The 19,492-nt window shown below is 43.1% G+C and overlaps 1 protein-coding gene across 3 annotated transcripts; it reads right to left on the bottom strand.

The window, feature by feature from the left end:
- Nucleotides 1–10,440: 10,440 nt before the first annotated feature.
- THAP1 (THAP domain containing 1) lies at nt 10,441–16,848 on the bottom strand. Of its 3 annotated transcripts, none has more exons than XM_053578805.1 (3): nt 16,044–16,438; nt 12,802–12,997; nt 10,441–11,388 (listed from the first exon to the last, which is right to left on the bottom strand). In XM_053578805.1, exons 1-3 carry the CDS (start codon nt 16,112–16,114, stop codon nt 11,017–11,019), a joined length of 639 nt encoding a protein of 212 aa, XP_053434780.1. In that variant the 5' UTR covers nt 16,115–16,438; the 3' UTR covers nt 10,441–11,016. The 3 variants fall into 3 exon arrangements, with proteins under 3 accessions (XP_053434780.1, XP_053434779.1, XP_053434781.1); XM_053578804.1 differs by lacking the exon at nt 16,044–16,438 and adding an exon at nt 15,416–15,883; XM_053578806.1 differs by lacking the exon at nt 12,802–12,997 and having other exon boundaries at nt 11,150–11,388; nt 16,044–16,848.
- Between the last annotated feature and the right edge of the window lie 2,644 nt (nt 16,849–19,492).

Raw genomic sequence — 19,492 nt, 5'->3', positions numbered from 1 at the left:
CCAGGATTTAGTGTCGGGTGCTCCTGATGTCACATGTCTGTTTTCACACTTTTAAGGAAAGACAGTGCTAGCACTAGCGCGGCCCCTGCCCCAGACAGAGCCCCACAACTGCCCTGTCACCGGAGCTGCTCTCACCGTTTGTCTGATTTCACAAATGGGGTCTTGTACTCTTGAATGAGGCATGTCTAAAACGAAATTTTTTGTATCTGTGGTCGCACCTCTCTCATACTAAACCTGCTCCTGCTGTCACCTCCTGTCACTGAACCTCCTCCAGCTGGACCCTCCTGTCACCTCCTGTCACTGAACCTCCTCCAGCTGGACCCTCCTGTGACCTCCCGTCACTAACCCTACTCCAGCTGTACCTTCCTGTCACTTCCGTCACTGAATCTTCTCTAGCTGTACCTTCCTGTCACCTCTCGTCACTAACCCTACTCCAGCTGTACCCTCCTGTCACTTCCCGTCACTAACCCTACTCCAGCTGTATCTTCCTGTCACTTCCGTCACTAACCCTACTCCAGCTGTACCTTCCTGTCACCTCTTCGTCAGAGCTAGCATGGGAAGAGCTTAGTCCCACAACTGTCTGGCATGGAATTCCTGCCCCAACACTTCTCTCCGTGTGACCTTGGACACGCTAATTAGCATCTCGGTTTCTTTATTGTGGGCTTGCTGGGATAGCAGTGTGTCCTTCAGAAGTGGGAGAAATCAGTGAGATCAGTGCCAGGTAAGTGCTCAGTGTGGCACCAGACACTGCGGACACAGTGTTGTTATTTATAACTCAAGTGGAAATCACCCTTCGCTCCTCTTCTGAAGCCAGTGCTACGGTTCTTCCTCCAGAGTCTCTCCTGCCTCTTATTCTCTCTGCCTTCACACCAGGCTTTCCTCCCCACCTCCTCTCCAGTCTGTCACCGGGTCACTTTGTAAAACCCGTTTTTGCGTCTCCATCCTGCTCATGCAGGTGTTTTCTCCCCAGTTGCCTATAGCAGCAGATCTCACCTGACCACAGAGTGGAATTACTACAAGGGAAGGTTTTTAAAATACCGAAGGCCAGGCCCCATCACAGACCAATTATCACACTTAGAAAAATACCAGGCATCAGTAGTTTCATAGCTTTCCGGGAGATTTGAATGACTGTCTGGAGGTAAGAGCCTCGGGGCTACGGGATCACCAAGCGAACCCAGCAGCCTGGCACAAATCGGCTTTCTCAGCCTCACCACCCCTCCCCGTTGACATCCTGTCACCTGCACGCTGCACACACTGCTGTTCCCAGAACGTGCTGTGTCGCTTCCTACCTCGGAGCCTTTGCCTAAACCGATCGCTCTTTCCAGAATGTTTCCACCTTGTCTCTGCCAAGCCTCCCCCGAGCCCCAGAGATAACTACATCCCATACTTATGTGCAAAGTTTGGTTACAGGACTTCCAGTGTCTCATAACCATGTGCGTGGCCGTCTCCCAGAGCACACTGGGCCCTAGAAGACAGGACGCTGTTCAATCGTCTCTCTAGACCTGGGCACCAGGTTAAGCGGCTCCCCGCGAGCTGGGTGGGCAAATCAGTGGATGAGAACAAACAGACGGCAGCTCCTCTGGGGAATCGCGGAGACTGCGGGGTGCAGGACGAGAGTCAGGACTGTGTGCCCCACGTGGTTGGGAACATGGCCAGGTTTTCCGTCTTACACGCGTTTGTGAGGAGGAGAGATGAAAATAGAGGAAGTTTATCATCAGGGACCAGGAAAGCTAAGACTGGGTTTTAAAAACATCCCCAAACGACATGATTGCAAGAGGGACTTTACCTAACAATTGCAATCAGTGTAACCTGGCTTACTGTACCCTCAATGAATCCCCAACAATAAAGAAAAAAAAAAAGAATATATGGAACATTCACTAAAAAAAAAAAAAAATCCCCAGACATTGAATGTAATTGCAAATAACAGCATAGTCGTGACATACCTGTCTCCTGAGACTCTGGAGATTTCTGCGAGAGGGACGGAGAGTCAGCCACTGTGTTGACGGTGGCTGTTTATTTTGCCCAGTAGATTATCCCAGCTTAGTTACTAACGTACCGATACCCTTATAGGGACAGTTTTGTAGACATTCATGCTTCTAATTTTGATCTCACTCCTGGCCTTTATGTTTTAGCTGCTGTCAAATCCTTCTCTGGGCTATTTTTGATAACTTTTTCCCCCTCATATGTCTCGGAATTGTCCAACACATTCTAAAGAATTGCAACTTCAATGTGATTTGTTCTTCCTGTTTTTTCAGTCCCAGGCTTAATTTAAGTTAAAGGTGTTTGGAGGGAGGTTACTTTAGCAAGTGATCTCAGACATTCTCTTCTGGATATTGTTTTAAAGGGATGTGTTACTTATTTTCCTTTTATCTCAATTATTTTTCCTGAACATTGCCACAAAACTCTTTTGAGAAGAAATGGTTTACTTAAAGCAGATTCAAAGAACAGTGAATACTGATCTGGTGTGATTTGGGTATACAGCGTTGATATGCTGCGTGTGAACAACTAGAATAGTCCAGCTGGTTATTACTTTAATAATGTGGGATAAGAAGGGCAAGATTTGTCTTTTTCATAAAGAAATCCTCCCCTCCCCTCTCCTCTCTGAATAGTATTCCATGATAAGCTACATTTTTTAATTCACTTAATCAGTTGGTGGTTGATTCCATATTTTTACAAGTGTAAATTGTGCTGTGATAAACATACTTGTGCTGGTATCTTTTTAATATAATGACTTCTTTTCCTTTGCATAGATACCTGGCTGTGGGATTGCTAGAGTGAATGGTAGATCTTTTTTTGTTTTTTTTTTGAGACAGAGTCTCACTTTGTTGCCCCTGATAGAGTGCTGTAGCGTCATAGCTCGCAGCAACCTCAGACTCTTGGGCTCAAGTGTTTCTCTTGCCTCAGCCTCCCACGTAGCTGAGACTACCCGTGCCCACCACAACACCCAGCTATTTTTATAGACTGGGTCTGGCTCTAGCTCAGGCTGGTCTTGAACTGGTCAACTTAGGTGATCTGCCGGCCTTGGCCTCCCACAGTGCTGGGATTACAGGTGTGAGCCACAGCGCCTAACCTGGTAGATTTACTTTTAGCTCTTTGAGAAATCTCTGTACTGTTTTCCATAGAGGTTGTACTAATTTACATTCCTACCCACAGTGTATAAGTGGTCCCTTGTCACCATATCTGTGTCAACATCTATTGCTTTTTCACTCTTTATCTTTTTTTTTTTTGTAGAGACAGAGTCTCACTTTATGGCCCTCGGTAGAGTGCCGTGGCCTCACACAGCTCACAGCAACCTCCAACTCCTGGGCTTAGGCGATTCTCTTGCCTCAGCCTCCCGAGTAGCTGGGACTACAGGTGCTGCCACAGCTTTTTCACTCTTTAATACTGGCCATTCTGACCGGGATGTTGGTGGTAATCTCATTGTGGTTTTAATTTGCATTTCTCTAATAATTAGTGATTTTGAACATTTTTTCGTATGTTTGTTGGAAATTTGGATATCTTCTTTTGAAAAATGGTTATTTACGTCTTTTGTCCATTGTTTAATGGGGTTATTTTTTTTTCTTGCTGAGTTGTTTGAGCTCTTTGTACAACTTACTGTGGATGTTAGTCTTTGTAAGATGGATAATTTGTGAATATATTCTCCCGTTGTGTAGTTGTCTGTTTACTGTGTTGGTTATTTCTTTTGCTGTACACTAGGATATTTTTAGTTAAGTCCCATTTGTTTGTTTTTGTTGCATTTGCTTTTGGGTTTTAATAATAAATTATCTGCCTAGACAAATGTCCAGAAGAGTTTTTATAGGTTTTATTCCAGAATTTTTAACATTTCAGTGCTTACATTTAAGTTGGGTTGCCGTAGTAGATGGTATAGTTTGAAGTCAGGTAATGTGGTGCCTCCAGTTTTTTCTTTCTGCTTAGGATTGCTTTGGTTCTTTGGGCTCTTTTTTGGTTCCAAATGAAACATATGATTACTTTTTTCTAATTCTGTGAAAAAGGGCTTTGGTATTCTGATAGGAATTGTACTAAATCTACAGATTGTGTTGGGCAGTATGGTCATTATAACAATATTGATTCTTCCAGTCCTGGAGCAGGGGGTGTTTTTGTATTTGTTTGTGCCATCTAGGATTTCTTTCATGAGTGTTTTGTAGTTTTCCTTTTAGAGATCTTTCATCTACTTAAGTATATTCCTACATAGTTTTATTTCTTTGTAACTATTGTAAATGAGATTGAATTCTTGATTTGGTTCTCAGTTGATAATTATTTATTTTTAGAAATGCTATTGATTTGTTTGCATTGATTTTCAAATCTGAGATTTTAATGAATACATATATCAAATCTAGGAGTCTTTCAAGGATCCTAAAGGGTTTTGTAGGTATGGGATCTGACTTCCTCTGAGGTCTGACTTCCTCTCTTCTCGTTTGGGTGCCCTTTATTTCTCTTGCCTCATTGCTCTGGCTAGGACTTCTGGACCTATCTTGAATAGAAGTAGTGACAGTGGCATCCTTGTCTTGTTCCAGTTCTCAGGGGAAATGCTTTCAACTTTTCCCCATTCAGTATGGTGCTGGCTGTGTGTTTGTCATATAGGGCTTTTATTATTTTGAGGTATGTTCCTTCTATGCTGAGTTTGTTGAAAGTTTTTTATCATAAAGGATGCTGGATTTTTATCAAATGCTTTTTCTGCATCTATTGAGATGATCAGATGGTTTTTGTTTTTAATTCTGTTTATGTGGTGAGTCACATGTATTGACTTGAGTATGTTGAACCATCCTTGCATCCCTGGGATGAACCCACTAGACTGTGGTGAGTTATCTCCTTGATGTGCTGTTGGATTCAGTTTGCTAGCGTTTTGGTGAGGATGTTTGCATCTCTGTTCGTGAGAGTATCGTCCTATAGTGTTTTTGTGTGTGTGTCCTTCTGTGGCTTTGATATCAGGTGGTACTGGCTTCATAGAATGAGTCCAGGAGGACGCCCCCAGTTTCTGTACTGTAGGTGCTGGTTCTTCTTTGTATGCCAATTTTCAGTCATTGTTTAAGAGACTTTTTCTTTTAGTGGAGAGAGAATGACTGACTGACTGACTCTGTCTCTCCAAGAGCCTTTTTAAAAAAGATGTGAACCAAAGAACTGGGTAATGCACCCTTTTCTGGCAATTTGAGAGACAAGAATATAATGTTAAAAAAATAACTTATAATAAAGGCATTAAGGTCTAAAATGAGTGATTGTCTATTTCACAGTCTGCAATCACACCAACATCTGCTTGGAAGGGACAATTAATCAGAATCCTACTAGCACTAAACTTCTAGGGAAAAGAGGAACATTATAAGAAAACCAGTTGATGACAAGTAAGTAAACATGAATGGGGGACCCGGATGTGATCTGGTGGCAGCTTCTTGCAGCCTCTCGCCAGAGTGGGGAAGAAGCCTGCAGGAGCCGCCCTCTGGACACCAGGAGCGGACGGGAGAAACCAGGTAAGTCAACAGGAAAGCAAGAGGTGGTGCGCGAGCTGCACGGATGTCCCCGCGGCCCCTGCCCGGGTGGTCCGGACAGTCCTGAGCCCTGTGCAGATTGGCCCCACTGGAGGGCCGGAGGGAGCAGGGGAGGGGAAGAGCTACAGGGGGACCCCACCCCCCACCCAGCTATCGGGTGCAACACGCTGGTCTTGGTGCTTTTTCGACTCTGAGCTGGTCACCGGTTAGAAGCTTCCCGCCTGAAGCACGGGCAGATCCGGACACCGGAGGGGAGACAGCGGCCCCGCCCTGACCTCAGAGGGGCGCGGGAGGGCCGCGGGACCTCAGTGAGCCCGAGATAACTCACGCGAGTCCGTCCCACTGGCGGCGGCTTTCCAGAGGCCCGGGGCCCTCCAGGCTTGGGTGGCCGCCGCCAAACGGGTCCCGGACTTGGTGGAACAGTTCGGCGCGGCCTCGTCCTCGCCCCCACCCCATTCAGATCCCTGGCCTCAGTCCCTGTCCGTGACGCTCCAGAGCTTCCTGTCTGTGACCAGAGTCCAGGACGTCTGGCCCCTCCTCAGGCCGGCAGCGTCACCCCCCACCCCCAGCTGGTCACTGCTGTGCGAGGCCCACAGACTGTCCCAGCGCCAAACAGGAAGCTCCTCCCCAAACGTCAAGTTCACGGCCGCTGAAAACCCAGAAGCGGACCGCGCTAGACTGCTGCCTGCCTGCTGTTCCTCTTTTTCTGTTTTTCTTTCTTCCTATTTCTTTTCCAAGGCAACAAAGTGAATTTTAATAATTATAGTTTATAATTTTAGTTTTTTCTCCTTTTCTTTGACGGCAATAAGGAAGATTTTATTTTTTGAGACAGAGCCTCAAGCTGTTGCCCTGGATAGAGTGCTGTGGCATCACAGCTCACAGCAACCTCACAGCAACCTCCAACTCCTGGCCTCAAGCGAGTCTCCTGCCTCCGCTTCCCAAGTAGCTGGGACCACAGGCGCCCGCCACAGCACCCGGCTATTTTTTGGTTGCAGCCGTCATTGTTGTTTGGCTGGATTCGAACCTGCCAGCTTACGTCTATGTGGCTGGCGCCTTAGCCACTTGAACCACAGGCGCCAGTCAACAGGGAAGATTTTAATAATTAAAGTCAAATGTTTTTTCTTTCATTGCTGTTTTCTTTCCTTTTCTATTTCTTTTCCAAGGCAAAAAGGATTTTAACAATTGCAGTAAAATGTTTTTTTTGCTTTTTTTTGACTTCTTTTTCTTACTCCTTAGGGACAACTCAAACCAACAGCCTACATTTCAGGCAGGAAAGGAGGAGGGGAAGTAAACCACCCACGAGGAGGAGCCACATGAGAACCAGATCAATAGTCTCCCCCAGGGTGCACAGTGGAGCTGCCACAGAAAATTCCACATTATTCTCGAAATAATTTCTCCGCCTTTCTCTCTCTCTTCTTTAGAGATGTTCATAATTTGTATATTGATCCCGAGTCCCAAGTTGTCACACTCACCGGAGCTTGGTGGCACTGAGTTGGGATGGGGGAGGTTGGTTAGGGCGAAAATGGGTGTGGCAGAAATGTCAGACTCTTCATGTTCTTGTGGAGATTTCGTGGGTTTTCCTGAATGTTTCTTCATTTGCTGTATATCGTTAGGACAAGTTTTAGACACTTTAAATGGTTGCTTAAAAAAAAAGTTCTTTTAACCAGTACTGCAGAAAGCAGGTGAGCAGAGCTCCTGGTGCGGCCCCTCTGGAAGTCATTTACCTGTCCAGTCAGTTACTGTTCTACAGTTTACTTCACCAAAACCAGTTTAAAACAATGACATTTATTTGTATCTATGAGAATATTTTAAAGATGAAATCTTGATAATTTTAAGACAAAATACTTTGAATTTAGAAAAGAACAAAATTTTTTCAATAGACTTTTAGTTTAAAAAATAGCATTTAGAAAAATCACAGTAGACTAAAGCCATGTTCAAGGTAAAAAGGTATCAAGACATGGAATTACAAGACAATATTACTTTGAGCGAACTTTTCTATTGAAGTATAATAATTATAATTGCTTCTTTGCTTATTTGAAAATCAGTTTGCTCTTCAGTATTCTTTCACATGAGTGACTGTATTTTAAAACACAATGCTATGTAAAACACAATGCTATGCTCAGAAACACCAGCTACCACTAGCCAGGCATAATGTTCTTCAATTAACATTACTCCTCCAGTATCAGGAAGAATAAAAATCAAGCAGGAAATATTTTTTTAAATGCTCTTCAGAGTGGACTATCTTTTTAAAAATTCTGGAACACAAATGGAGTTTTATTTTTTTAGATCAAATAGATTTTTGTTTTTTGAGACAGTCTTACTGTGTCGCCCTGGGTAGAGAGCTGTGGCATCACAGCTCACAGCAACCTCCAACTCTTGGGCTTAAGCAACTCTTGCCTTAGCCTCCCAAGGAGCTGGGACTACAGGTGCCCAACACAATGCACAGCTATTTTTGTTGTTGTTCTAGTTGTCATTGTTGTTTGCCAGGCCCAGGCCGGGTTTGAACCCGCCAGCCCTGGTGTATATGGCTAGTGCTCTAGCCACTGAACTAGACTAGGTGCCGAGCCTAGATCAGATAGATTTTTAAATATATTATGTTGCTTACTACTGACTTTATAAAAAGCCATATGTGTTTTATATATGTATGTATAATTTATTAATAATAAAAGATGATTAGGGAATATTAAGCTTAAAAAGTCCGTATCATGTGAAACTTTCATGTACTTTTCATTATTGTTATAATTCTAAGAATGGATCACAGGAGTTATAGTTAAAAGAAAAAAATCCCCTCATTTACTTTGACTTCCAAGTACAAAGTTTTGCTAATATGTTCCTACTAGACTGATAGGATTATTTTTAGTACATGTAATAGGTATACTATCAGTAAACATTTTAATTATTTTTTTAAATTTTAAAATCTTCATTTAGAATGTGATAGTTCACAGTAAGCAGCAGTTCAAAGTGAAGTTTATGTATACCTTGTAAAGAAGTATAAAAAGAAAGGTAACTGATTCTAATCTGAAATCCATTTTAAAGAATTTAAACACAATAATTGCTTAAGTGCAAATGGTAAACAAAACGGATGACCACTTACCGGAGACGAAGGAGAAAGGTTTGGAGGTCAGACTGTTGTTCAATAATTTCCAAATCCCTTCCAATTCTAAAATGCTATGATTCTACATTTCTCCTAGCAGTTTGATTATTAAAAAACAATTACTTCTTGCCAATATTGCCAGATTATATACACATAAATGGAAACTTAAATAATTTACTATAGGTAAGAATAAACTTCAACTTTCAGCAAATTTACAATGCTGAAATTCACATGGGTCTGCTCCCCAGTTGTCCCATACTAAGACCTTGTCCCTGTTGCAGACTGTTTCGCCATGCTTGGACAGAACAGCCTAAATGTACTACTTTTCTTGGCAATGTTATAAACAATATAGGAAATTATCTTTAACAAACCTTCAACAAATGATACATCACAAATTCTGAAATAAAAATCTGTACCTTTGGCGCAGTGCCTGTAACTCAGCAGCTAGGGCGCCAGCCACATAAACTGGAGCTGGCGGGTTCGAATCCAGCCCAAGGCTGCCAAACAATGACAACTACAAAGAAAAAATAGCGAGGTGTTGTGGCAGGCACCTGTAGTCCCAGCTACTTGGGAGGCTGAGGCAAGAGAATCGCTCAACCTTAAGAGTTTGAGGTTGCTGTGAGCTGTGATGCCAAGGTACTCTACCCAGGGCGACAGCTTGAGACTCTGTCTCAATGAAAAAAAATCCCCAAAAAACAAAAAAAACCCTGTACCTTTAAACTCCCTGTGTTAAAATATTATGATGTATTATTTAATTGCAAGCGGCTGGTACATGTGCTACTTGCTGGGTTCTCTCCAAATGGTGATTTACATCTGTTATGAAAAGAAACTAGCTTCAGGTTAAGTTACAATGCTAAAATGCTAAGTAATTATGATTACTGTTTTATAATAAAAGCTGGATTCTTGGCTCTGGAGACACACACAGAGCAATTTGACTTTTATGTAGCAAATAAGTGAAGTTGAAGACATACTTTCCAAAATACCCACGTATATTCCATGAATTGCTAGAGAAAGTAAATGTAGAAACAAACTACTTGAAGACTTTGTTAGCTTCTAAAAACTGTTATGAGTTCCTTGAGTCCTCTGATTAGCGTTAGTTCTAAATGATGTTATCAGACTATGTAACTTTATGTAATCTCCTAATCATTATTTCAATTTCTGAGATGCTGGTTCATGACTATTACAGTGAAAACAGGTCTACAAAAGACACTTAAACATCATTGTTTCACATCTTTAATATTGTCCGAAAAGGTCTTCAACTATCTCTGTGTATTTTGAAATATAAAAGTAGTAATTATAGTGGAACAGTTACTCTAAATCTGAATAGACAATTCCTATAGCATCATGTGTTACTCAGAACATATTTTCATTTCAAATAACGAAATTTCTCACAAAGTCAGAACACAACTCACAGTTTGAACAGAAACCTCAGTGTTTGTATCTCAGCATTCAGTAAAATAGCACTACCTATTAGGTTGCTTTTGAATAAAAGTTACTTATTTAAGTAAATGGGAGTGAAATAATTTCTAACTTGGGTTAAAACTGAAGAAATAATTTCTTATGTGGTACTTTGACCAAAATCAGCCAAGTGCAAGATTATTACCACATTAGGATACAAATCAAACTGTACTAAAACAACACATTTGTTAGAGACTTGGATGCAGATATTAACTGTAGTTGGGGAACTGGATGTCCTTTAGCTCAGGTGTGATGAGATAAAAAAGCAGATCATGGATTAGGCCTCAATTTTAATTATTTCATTGATAACAATGCCTTATTTATTGAAGAATGTTTCTTTATACTTTTAATTTTAAAATGCTAGACAATGGGGGAGAAAATAGGAGCCACTTATTAAAAATCCGTTCTTTATAGAGTTATTTATTGATTAGATAAGGAATGACTCTTCATTTTCTGCTCTGATCTTTTCAAATATTAACCTGTCAATTTATCCCTAACAGCTGAATCAGAAAGATACATAGCTTTCTGACTCCACAAATCCGAATGTGCATGAGTGTCCCGTGATCAGACCCACACTTCTGGTTTAAAATATAAGTTCTCTCAGTCAACAGCACTAATTTAAAATTTTAAACATAAACCACCCTTACTTCACTGCTCTCATTCTCTTTGCACTTTATTTTTACATTATCTCTGTCAACAGTTAAAAAACAAAAATCTCCAATCTTGGAACCAACTTACATTGGAGGTCTGAGGTTAGTTTTTAACTTCCAAAATATTTTGTTAAAATGTAAAAATCCTAAAATTACAAACAAAAAATTTTTTTATAATTTTACAGCATATATCCAATTTATTTTTTTTAAAAAATATTCTGAATTGCTTTTATATAAGTAATCAAGTGTTATTTTTTCAAATGAAACTCCTTTATAAGCTAAAAGAGGATATGTGGTATTGCCCCATTAAAAATCAATATACATTTCATTTTTTTTATGCTGGTACTTCAACTATTTCAAAGTAGTCATTTGGTAGAATCACATAACCTCTTTCTGAGACGTCATCTTTCTCTTTCTGGAAGTGCACAACCTCCTTTAATTTTTCAAGCTGTCGCTCTTGCCTTCGGCATCGTTGCTGAGCAGTCTTGAGCTTCTTTCTGAGTTTTTCAACTTGCTGTTCCAGCTGATGGATCCTTTTCCTCTGGTGCATTGTATCCTCCACAGTGTAGTTGTGGTCACAGAACACCGAGAGATTATCAGGGGTCTGAAGAGGAGGCATCAGCAAGCCAATAGCAGCATCAACCTGGGAAAGGGGCGGTGTCGCAGGAGGTGGGGGAAGCTGTTCTTGTGGCTCCAGATCTTCCTTCTAAAACAGTAATGCAGACTATGTTTGAATTTAGTGACTAGCAATGATAGCTTAAAAGAATTATTCAAGAAATATTAAACTTTTTTGTGAATCCCAAAGTGAGAAAATAGTTTGTTTTAATTAAACTTTTCTCCTTGAAGTAGAAACGGGATGCAAGAAAGAGATAAAACAATGCATCTTAGTTAAGCTCTTAAAACTGAAGAGAAAAAAGTACTTTTAAATTAAACTGTCGATGATAAAGAAAAACCAAAATTTATCAACATGTAAGTAGGAGTATAGTTACAAAATGATTACAGTAAGTTAGAAAACTATGATAGACATAAGCCTATGTAAAGAATTTATGAAGACGACCCCAATGGTCACAGCAATCACGGCAACAAGAAAAATAAATAAATGGCACCGAATTACATTAAAAAGTTTCTGTATAGGAAACAATCACGGGAGTGAACAGATAACCTACAAAATGGGAGAAAATATATGCATGCTATACATTTGATAAAGGGCTAATAATTAGAATCTAAATGCACGAAAATAAGAGGACATCAAACAACCTCATTAAAAAGTGGGCAAAAAACACGCATGAAGCTTTTCAAAAGAAGACTAATGGCCAGCATATGAAAAAATGCTCTGTACTCATCAGAGAAATGTGAATCAAAACCACAATGACATATCACCTCACTCCAGTGAAATGGCTTTTATCCAAAAGTCCCCAAACAGTGGATGCAGAAAGAAAGGAACCCTTCTACACTCTTGGTGGAACTGCAAACTGGTATGACCTCTATGCAAAGTAGTATGGAGACACCTCAAAGAACGAAAAGTAGGCCTATTGTTTGATCCAGCAATCCCACTACTGAGTATTTACCCAAAGGAAAAAAAGTCATTCTATTAAAAAGGCACTTGCATTCAAATGTTCATAGGAACATAATTCACAATCGCTAAGATGTGGAAATTATCCAAGTGCCCATCAGTACATGAGTATATTAATAAAACGTGTATGTATACCATGGAGTATTACTCAGCCATTAAAAAAATGGTGAACTAATACCCTTTGTAACCTGGAAGGAACTGGACATCATCCTTCTAAATATCACAAGAATGGTAACCACCACACATGCTTGCTTTTAAATTGGAACCAAATGTTCACACATGTATACAAAAAAATGACTTGCAACATGTAAAAAAAATGACTTAAATATTTTTTAAATGAAATTAAGTTTCTTAGTGTGAAGATATTTAAGTTTAATAAAATGTATTTTGTGTTTTTAAAAAGTATACAACCATTATCAGTGTTTATTTACAAGTCATGGGTTCTAGGTTAATGTTATTTTCTTAACAATAACTCTGAATTTTCCAAATTTTCCACAATGAACACATTAATTTTATACATAGAAAATCCAACACTTTATGTTTTACCTTATCATGTGGTTCTGTACAAAGAAATATCGTAGGGACAGCATTCTCTTTCAGTAATTTGTTGTTGCACTCCCTCTTAAAGCAGTCTGGAGTAAAGTGCTCTGAACAGATACTGCTGTATTTGGTGGGTTTAAAGTTTTTTCTTCTGACAGCTGCCTCCCATTTTTTACAAAGATTGGGTCGAGTAAGAGGAAACCTAAAAGGAAGACATAATTCAGTTCTGACTTTATTTAAAAAAAAAAAAAAAGGCACCCAGACTTTCCAGCTTAGGAAAGAACTATCTTAAACTGGTGCTAACATTCCAAGGAGTATTTGATTAAAGATTAATTCCAGTTATCTATCTCATTTATTAATGTTTAACTTTTCATATAGAGGTTACTAAAAGATTCGAGTAAAATATATACTACAGACTAAATGTGTCCTCATATTTTTTACCAGCAATTTTCTATCTACGTCACAAAAAACCCCGAAAAGTGCATATAAAATCTGAGGTAATCATATTATAGGCAAATAATAAATAAATAGAATTATTTGCTTTGGCTCTTAATCCATTAGGTCCAGGTAAAACGAAGTAGTTAGAAGTTTAAATTCATTGCAATTTTACTTTTCTAGGTCAAGAATTTGGCAAACTGGGGGATTAGGAAAAAACCAAAGAAGGATGATTCCAACCTACGTTCCAGGTTTTGTTTTTTTGTCTGTTTTGAGATAGAGTCTTACTTTGTTGCGCTGAGGAGAGTGCCATAGTATCCTACCTCACAGCAACCTCTAACTCTTAGGCTTAAGCAATCCTCTTGCCTCAGCCTCCCAAGTAGCTGGGACTGTAAGTGCCCACCACTACGCTGGGGTATTTTTTTTAGAGACAGAGTCTTACTCTTGCTCAGGCTGGTTTCCTGAGCTCAAGCGATCCACCTGCCTTGGCTCCCAGAGTGCTAGGGTTACAGGTGTGAGGCACAGCACCTGCCTGCCTTTTCTAGATTTTCTCTTCCATGTGCAGTAGGGTAGAGGCTGAGTCTGCTGTTGTAAAGATCTGTGAGATCTTTTCTTTGCATAGCATGGCTTTCTCCACTGCCACTATATAGAAGCTGGGAGAAGAGATACTCCTAGAAAATCTCTGCTGGAAATGGCCTCTAGAGGTACAAACTAGGTAGCAATCCCTGGTAAAATTCAGCATCCTCAAGTCCCCAGATTTCAAATTGTCAGGTGCCTGTCAGGTTCTGTTCTTTTAGGCAAGAGGTAAGATGCAGGTTAACCCTTCTTTTGATTCAATCAACTGTTTAACATCAGCAGAAGCACATTTATTTCTGATCTGTGAATGTTATCCTTAACTATTTTCGAGTGGCAGTGAAGCATTTTCCATATTTTTAGGTTCCCTTTGGCATGCCGTCAGAAATGTGGAGTGGGGGGTGGCACCTGTGGCTCAGTAAGTAGGGTGCCGGCCCCATATACCGAGGGTGGTGGGTTCAAACCCAGCCCAGGACAAACTGCAACAACAACAAAAAAATAGCCGGGCGTCGTGGCGGGCTGTAGTCCCAGCTACTGGGGAGGCTGAGGCAAGAGAATCGCCTAAACCTAGGAGCTGGAGGTTGCTGTGAGCTGTGATGCCACGGCACCCTACCGAGGGTGATAAAGTGAAACTATGTCAAAAGAAAAGAAATACGGAGTGGGGAGCTGAACGGACGGGATCCTGTCGCCATCTCCTGACTTACCTCTACACTTTGAAGTACTGACCAAGAGGTGGTATCAGGACATACTGAGCTAAATCCTGTAAGTGTTCTATCCCCTCTCCCAGGGTGGAGACGTCCACACTGGAGTTCTCTCTGCTCTTGCACTTTTATTTCCAAAGGGTCCATCTCACACATAAAACTGCATCCACATCCCCATTAAACATAAAAAGCTCCCCACCAAAAAAATTCCCAAAGGCATACTTAAAATGTTCCTTTTATAATATTTATTTATGAATAAATAATTCATGTATTTACCACTGGATCTGATTTCTTATTTTTTTTTGTAGAGACTGAGTCTCACTTTATGGCCCTCGGTAGAGTGCTGTGGCGTCACACAGCTCACAGCAACCTCTAACTCTTGGACTTAGGCGATTCTCTTGCCTCAGCCTCCCGAGCAGCTGGGACTACAGGCGCCCGCCACAACGCCCGGCTATTTTTTGGTTGGAGTTTGGCCGGGGCTGGGTTTGAACCCGCCACCCTCGGCATATGGGGCCAGCGCCCCACTCACTGAGCCACAGGCGCCGCCCCTGATTTCTTAGCTATTATCTGTACACAACAGGGAATTCTTGCTAAACAACAACAACAACAAAAAACACCTAACATAGGCCGCCGGACCCATATACCAAGAGTGGCGGGTTCGAACCCGGCCCCAGCCAAACTGCAACAAAAAAATAGCCGGGCGTCGTGGCGGGCACCTGTGGTCCCAGCTACTTGAGAGGCGGAGGCAGGAGGATCGCCTGAGCCCTGGAGTCTGAGGTTGCTGTGAGCTGTGATGCCCTAGTACTCTACCTAAGGCGACAAAGTGACACTGTCTAAAAAGAAAAAAAAAATTCTGCACTGTTCCTATTTTCGAGTAAATGTTTTCCACCTGGACCTCCACCTGCACTAACCGCTGTATGAACAGCCCTGGAAGCTCCGGGGCAGTTTCTCCCGAGGCTTCCTCCACCCGCAGCGGCTCCCCGGCCCCGCGACCGCCACCGCGCGCTGACACTATCATCACTCGTCTGGGAAACACCGGCAGATTTCCCTAAGACAGAAGGGTCCTTAAAGGCTGCTGACTCCAAACACTGGGTCCAAAAACCGCCCTTGATAGCCCAGCCAAAAAAATAAAACAAAACCCTAAACGGTGTGATGCTGCCTCCCATCCACAGAAAAAAGGAAAAACAGTGATTTCTCGGTCCTCTGCAAGGCCTTTGTTTCTGTTTCAAATACGCGCCTAGGGGATATTACACATCGGTTTCTCTATGACTGGTGGTGACAAAATCAACGCGTCCTCGCAAGCCCCTAACTCGCCAACCGAGGCCACGAGTGGACCCCGGCCCGGGACCGGTTCCTCGAGCGCCACGAACCGTCGCCGCAGCCCGAGTTCCGCCGGACCCGGCCGGCCCCGCCCCCGCCGCGCCCCGCCCCTCCCGTTAGGTCTCGCGCGGACACGCGCCGGCTCCGCCCCCAGCCCAAACGGCCGCGCGCCCCCGGCCCCAGGTACGGCCAGTCCCGCGAGGCGTGCCCGGGACTCACTTGTGGAAAGAAACAGGTTTATCCTTATCATAGCGATTCTTGCAGCCGTAGGCGGAACAGGACTGCACCATCCTTCCGGTCCTCAGTCGCTTCACTCCTGCCGTCCCAGAAGGCAGGTGAAGCTGCTGTCAACGTCGCCGCGCTCGGCTTTCACACCCTCCCTCACTCTGTAGCTTTGGTCAACAGTTACAGTGACGATAGCCTCACCCTGAGGTGACTAATGTGCCCGTTTAGTTGTTTGCATTAGCAGAAGGACCACAACCATCGCCCGTCTCCCATCTCCAAGATGGCGGAGGCAGCTTCAAGCTCACCTCTCGCGAGGAGTTCGTCCCACTGTCTCCGATTAGCCCCGAGGTCAGAGGTAACGTTTCCAGGGAAGCAGGCTATTGGTCGAAGCCCGGTGTTTCCTGCGACGAGTTCGGCGTTGCGGAAGTGGGCGGGGCCCCCGGGCTTCCGACGGGGAGCTGGGAACTGCCGGAGGGTGGAGGAGCGGCGAGCTTCCCGAAGTCTCGGGCCGGGCTTCCGCCCCGCGGGTGTTCCTGTACGTCAATGAATCCGTAGCTTTGCTGGGGCGGTTTAGAGTGGGAAACAGATGGGGCCTGGAGGAGGACGTGGCGCACATTTCTGACCGCTTGACTTTTATCCCATTGCCTGTCCTTGCCGGTCTCTCAAGGCTCGGAGGGAGCAGAGGTGGACGTTCTGGGAAAGGAAAGAAGAGCGCGCGCCCTGTCTTCCGAGTCGCCGAGGCGGCAGCGTCGCTGGAGGCCGTTTGCTGCTGTGACTTCCTGGTGCTGTGCAGGAAATCGCGAGCTGCTGTGGCGGTTTTCCCTCCTGATCCCCGGCGCCTTTTCTCTATATGGTTCTAAGGCTGCAAACCTGGAGAGCGGACTGCGGCGCAGTCCCTCGGCCCTTGTGCTGTCTTCTCTGCCCTCCACTGAACACCTTGCTCCTTCGACTCGGTCATTGCCGCGATTCCCTCTTCTACTTCTGTGTAAATCTATTCGGCCTTCTGTATCATCATATGTGAACGTATCTGTTCCACAGTTGTCTAAGCCAGAAATTTTGGCGTCATCTTGGATTTTTTTTCTCTCATTTATTTATTTATTTTTGAGACAGAGTCTCATTGTGTGGCCTTGGTACAGTGCTGTAGCGTCACAGCTCACAGCAACCTCCAGCTCTTGGGCTCAAGCGATCCTCTTGCCTCAGCCTCCCAAGTAGCTGGGACTACAGGCGCCCGCCACAACGCCCCGCTTTTTTTTGGTTGTAGTTGTTTGGCGGGCCCAGGCTGGATTCGAACCGGTGCCCTAGCCGCCGAGCTACAGGCGCCAAAACGTTTTTTCTTACATTTAAAACCCCTTGATGACCAGGTTCATTTTGTAGATAAATGCCTCTTAAATCCATCCGTCTCCCAACAAACCTCGCTGTTATTTATCAATGTCCTAACTGACCTTATCGCCAGATTTGCCTCGTTCCTGCCTGTCCTCTGAAGAAACTTCCTCTTTAGGAACATGTACTTCTGTTTTTCCACCATCCTCTGCCTCTACCTGTGCTTAAACTCTTCCAGCTTTGTTTTAAATTTTTTTTTTTTTTTTTTATTGATACAGAATCTCACTTTGTCACCCTCAGTAGAGTGCTGTGCAGGCCTGGGCCAGGTTCTAACCCACCAGCCCTGGAGTATGCGGCCTGCACCCTAACCACCAGGCTATAACAATGAAAATAAGTTGTGGCATTAAGAAGGTTGAGAACCACTGATTAGGGGGAAGGCTGTTTTCTGGCTCCTTTAAATAGGCTGTTTTCTGTGACCTTTCTATGTGTTACCTTCTTCAACGTGTGCTTTTTACCATCTCTTCTAGCCTCACTAAGGCACCTCTCTTGTTTAATGAAATCTTGCAGGTATCTCTATAAACCATTATGAAACACTAATATCTGTGTACATTTCTGACTGCCATTCAGAACAGAGATGCCATTGAGGATGGTGCCTTAGGCTTGTAACTTCAGCAATGCAGCTTGCAGTGTCTGGTGTAAATTCAGAAAATGTTGGTTGAATCATTGGGTCCCAGAAACTATCTAAAATACTTTGAGAGGCCAGGTGCAGTGGCTCATGCCTGTAATCCCAGCAGTTTGAGAGGCTGAGGTGGCAGGAATGCTGTGGGCCAGGAATTTGAGGCCAACATGGGCAACATGGTGCTGTATAAAGAAAAAAATAATAAGCCAGGCATGGTGGCATGTTCCTATAGTCCAACACACTGCGGAAGCTGGGGTGGGAGGATTGCTTGAGCCCAGGAGTTTGAGGCTGTAGTGAGATATAATTGGGCCACTGCCCTTCAGCCTGGGTGACAGAGTGAGATTCTGCCCCCAAAATAAATTAGTATCATGGTCAGAGATACCTCAGAGATACTGTGCGCTTATTTCAAGAACACCACAACAAACTTTGGTATCTAAGTACGTACAGAACTTATGTTTACACTATAGTATATTAAGTATTAAAAACACTTTCCAAAAAATGTACATTTCTTAATTTTAAAGATACTTCATTGCTGAGCCTTGAGGAAGCTGTGATTGTTTTGCTGGTGGACACTCGTTTCAGTGTTGTTGGCTGCTGGTAGATCGGAATGGGGGTTGTAAAAGGGTGGCATGGCTGTGGGTTTCATTTTTCTGTTTGTGTTTTTTTGTAGAGACAGAGTCTCACTTTATTGCTCTAGGTAGAGTGCCGTGGCGTCACACGGCTCACAGCAACCTCCAACTCCTGGGCTTAGGTGATTCTTCTGTCTCAGCCTCCCAAGTAGCTGGGACTACAGGTGCCCGCCACAATGCCCGGCTATTTTTTTTTGTTACAGTTTGGCCAGGGCCAGGTTTGAACCTGCCACCCTCGGTATATGGGGCCGGCGCTCTACTCCTTTGAGCCACAGGCACCGCCCTGGCTGTGGATTTCTAAAAAATAGGAAAACAGGGAAGTTTGCTGAATTGACTCTTCCTTTCACAAAAGATTTTTTTGTAGTATGCAGTACTGTTCGACAGCATTTTATCCATAGTAGAACTTTTAAAATTGGAGTCAGTCCTGTCAAACTCTGCCCTTGCTTCACAACTAACTTTATGTGACATCCTAAATCCTTTGTTTTCCTTTTGACAGTGTTCACAGCATCTTTATCAGGAGTAGATTCCATCTCCAGAAACCAATTTTGCTCGTCCATAAGAAGCGACTCCTCATCTGTTCAGGTTTTATCAGGAGGTTGCAGCAATTCAGTCACATCTTGAGGATCTGCTGGTAATTCCAGCTGCCTTGCTGTCGCTACCACATGTGCAGTGACTGACTATACTGAAGACTTGGACCCCTCAGAGTCATTCAGGAAGGTTGAAACTCCTATTGATGTGGATATTTTGACTTCCTCTGATGAATTACAAATGTTTTTAATGGAATCAAAAATTGTGAATCCTTTTCAAAACATTTT

The sequence above is a fragment of the Nycticebus coucang genome, chromosome 24 (genome assembly GCF_027406575.1).
Source record: "Nycticebus coucang isolate mNycCou1 chromosome 24, mNycCou1.pri, whole genome shotgun sequence".
Taxonomy (NCBI): Eukaryota; Metazoa; Chordata; class Mammalia; order Primates; family Lorisidae; genus Nycticebus; species Nycticebus coucang.
Note: the sequence above shows the minus strand (reverse complement) of the source record. Positions and strands in the feature narration are given on the sequence as shown.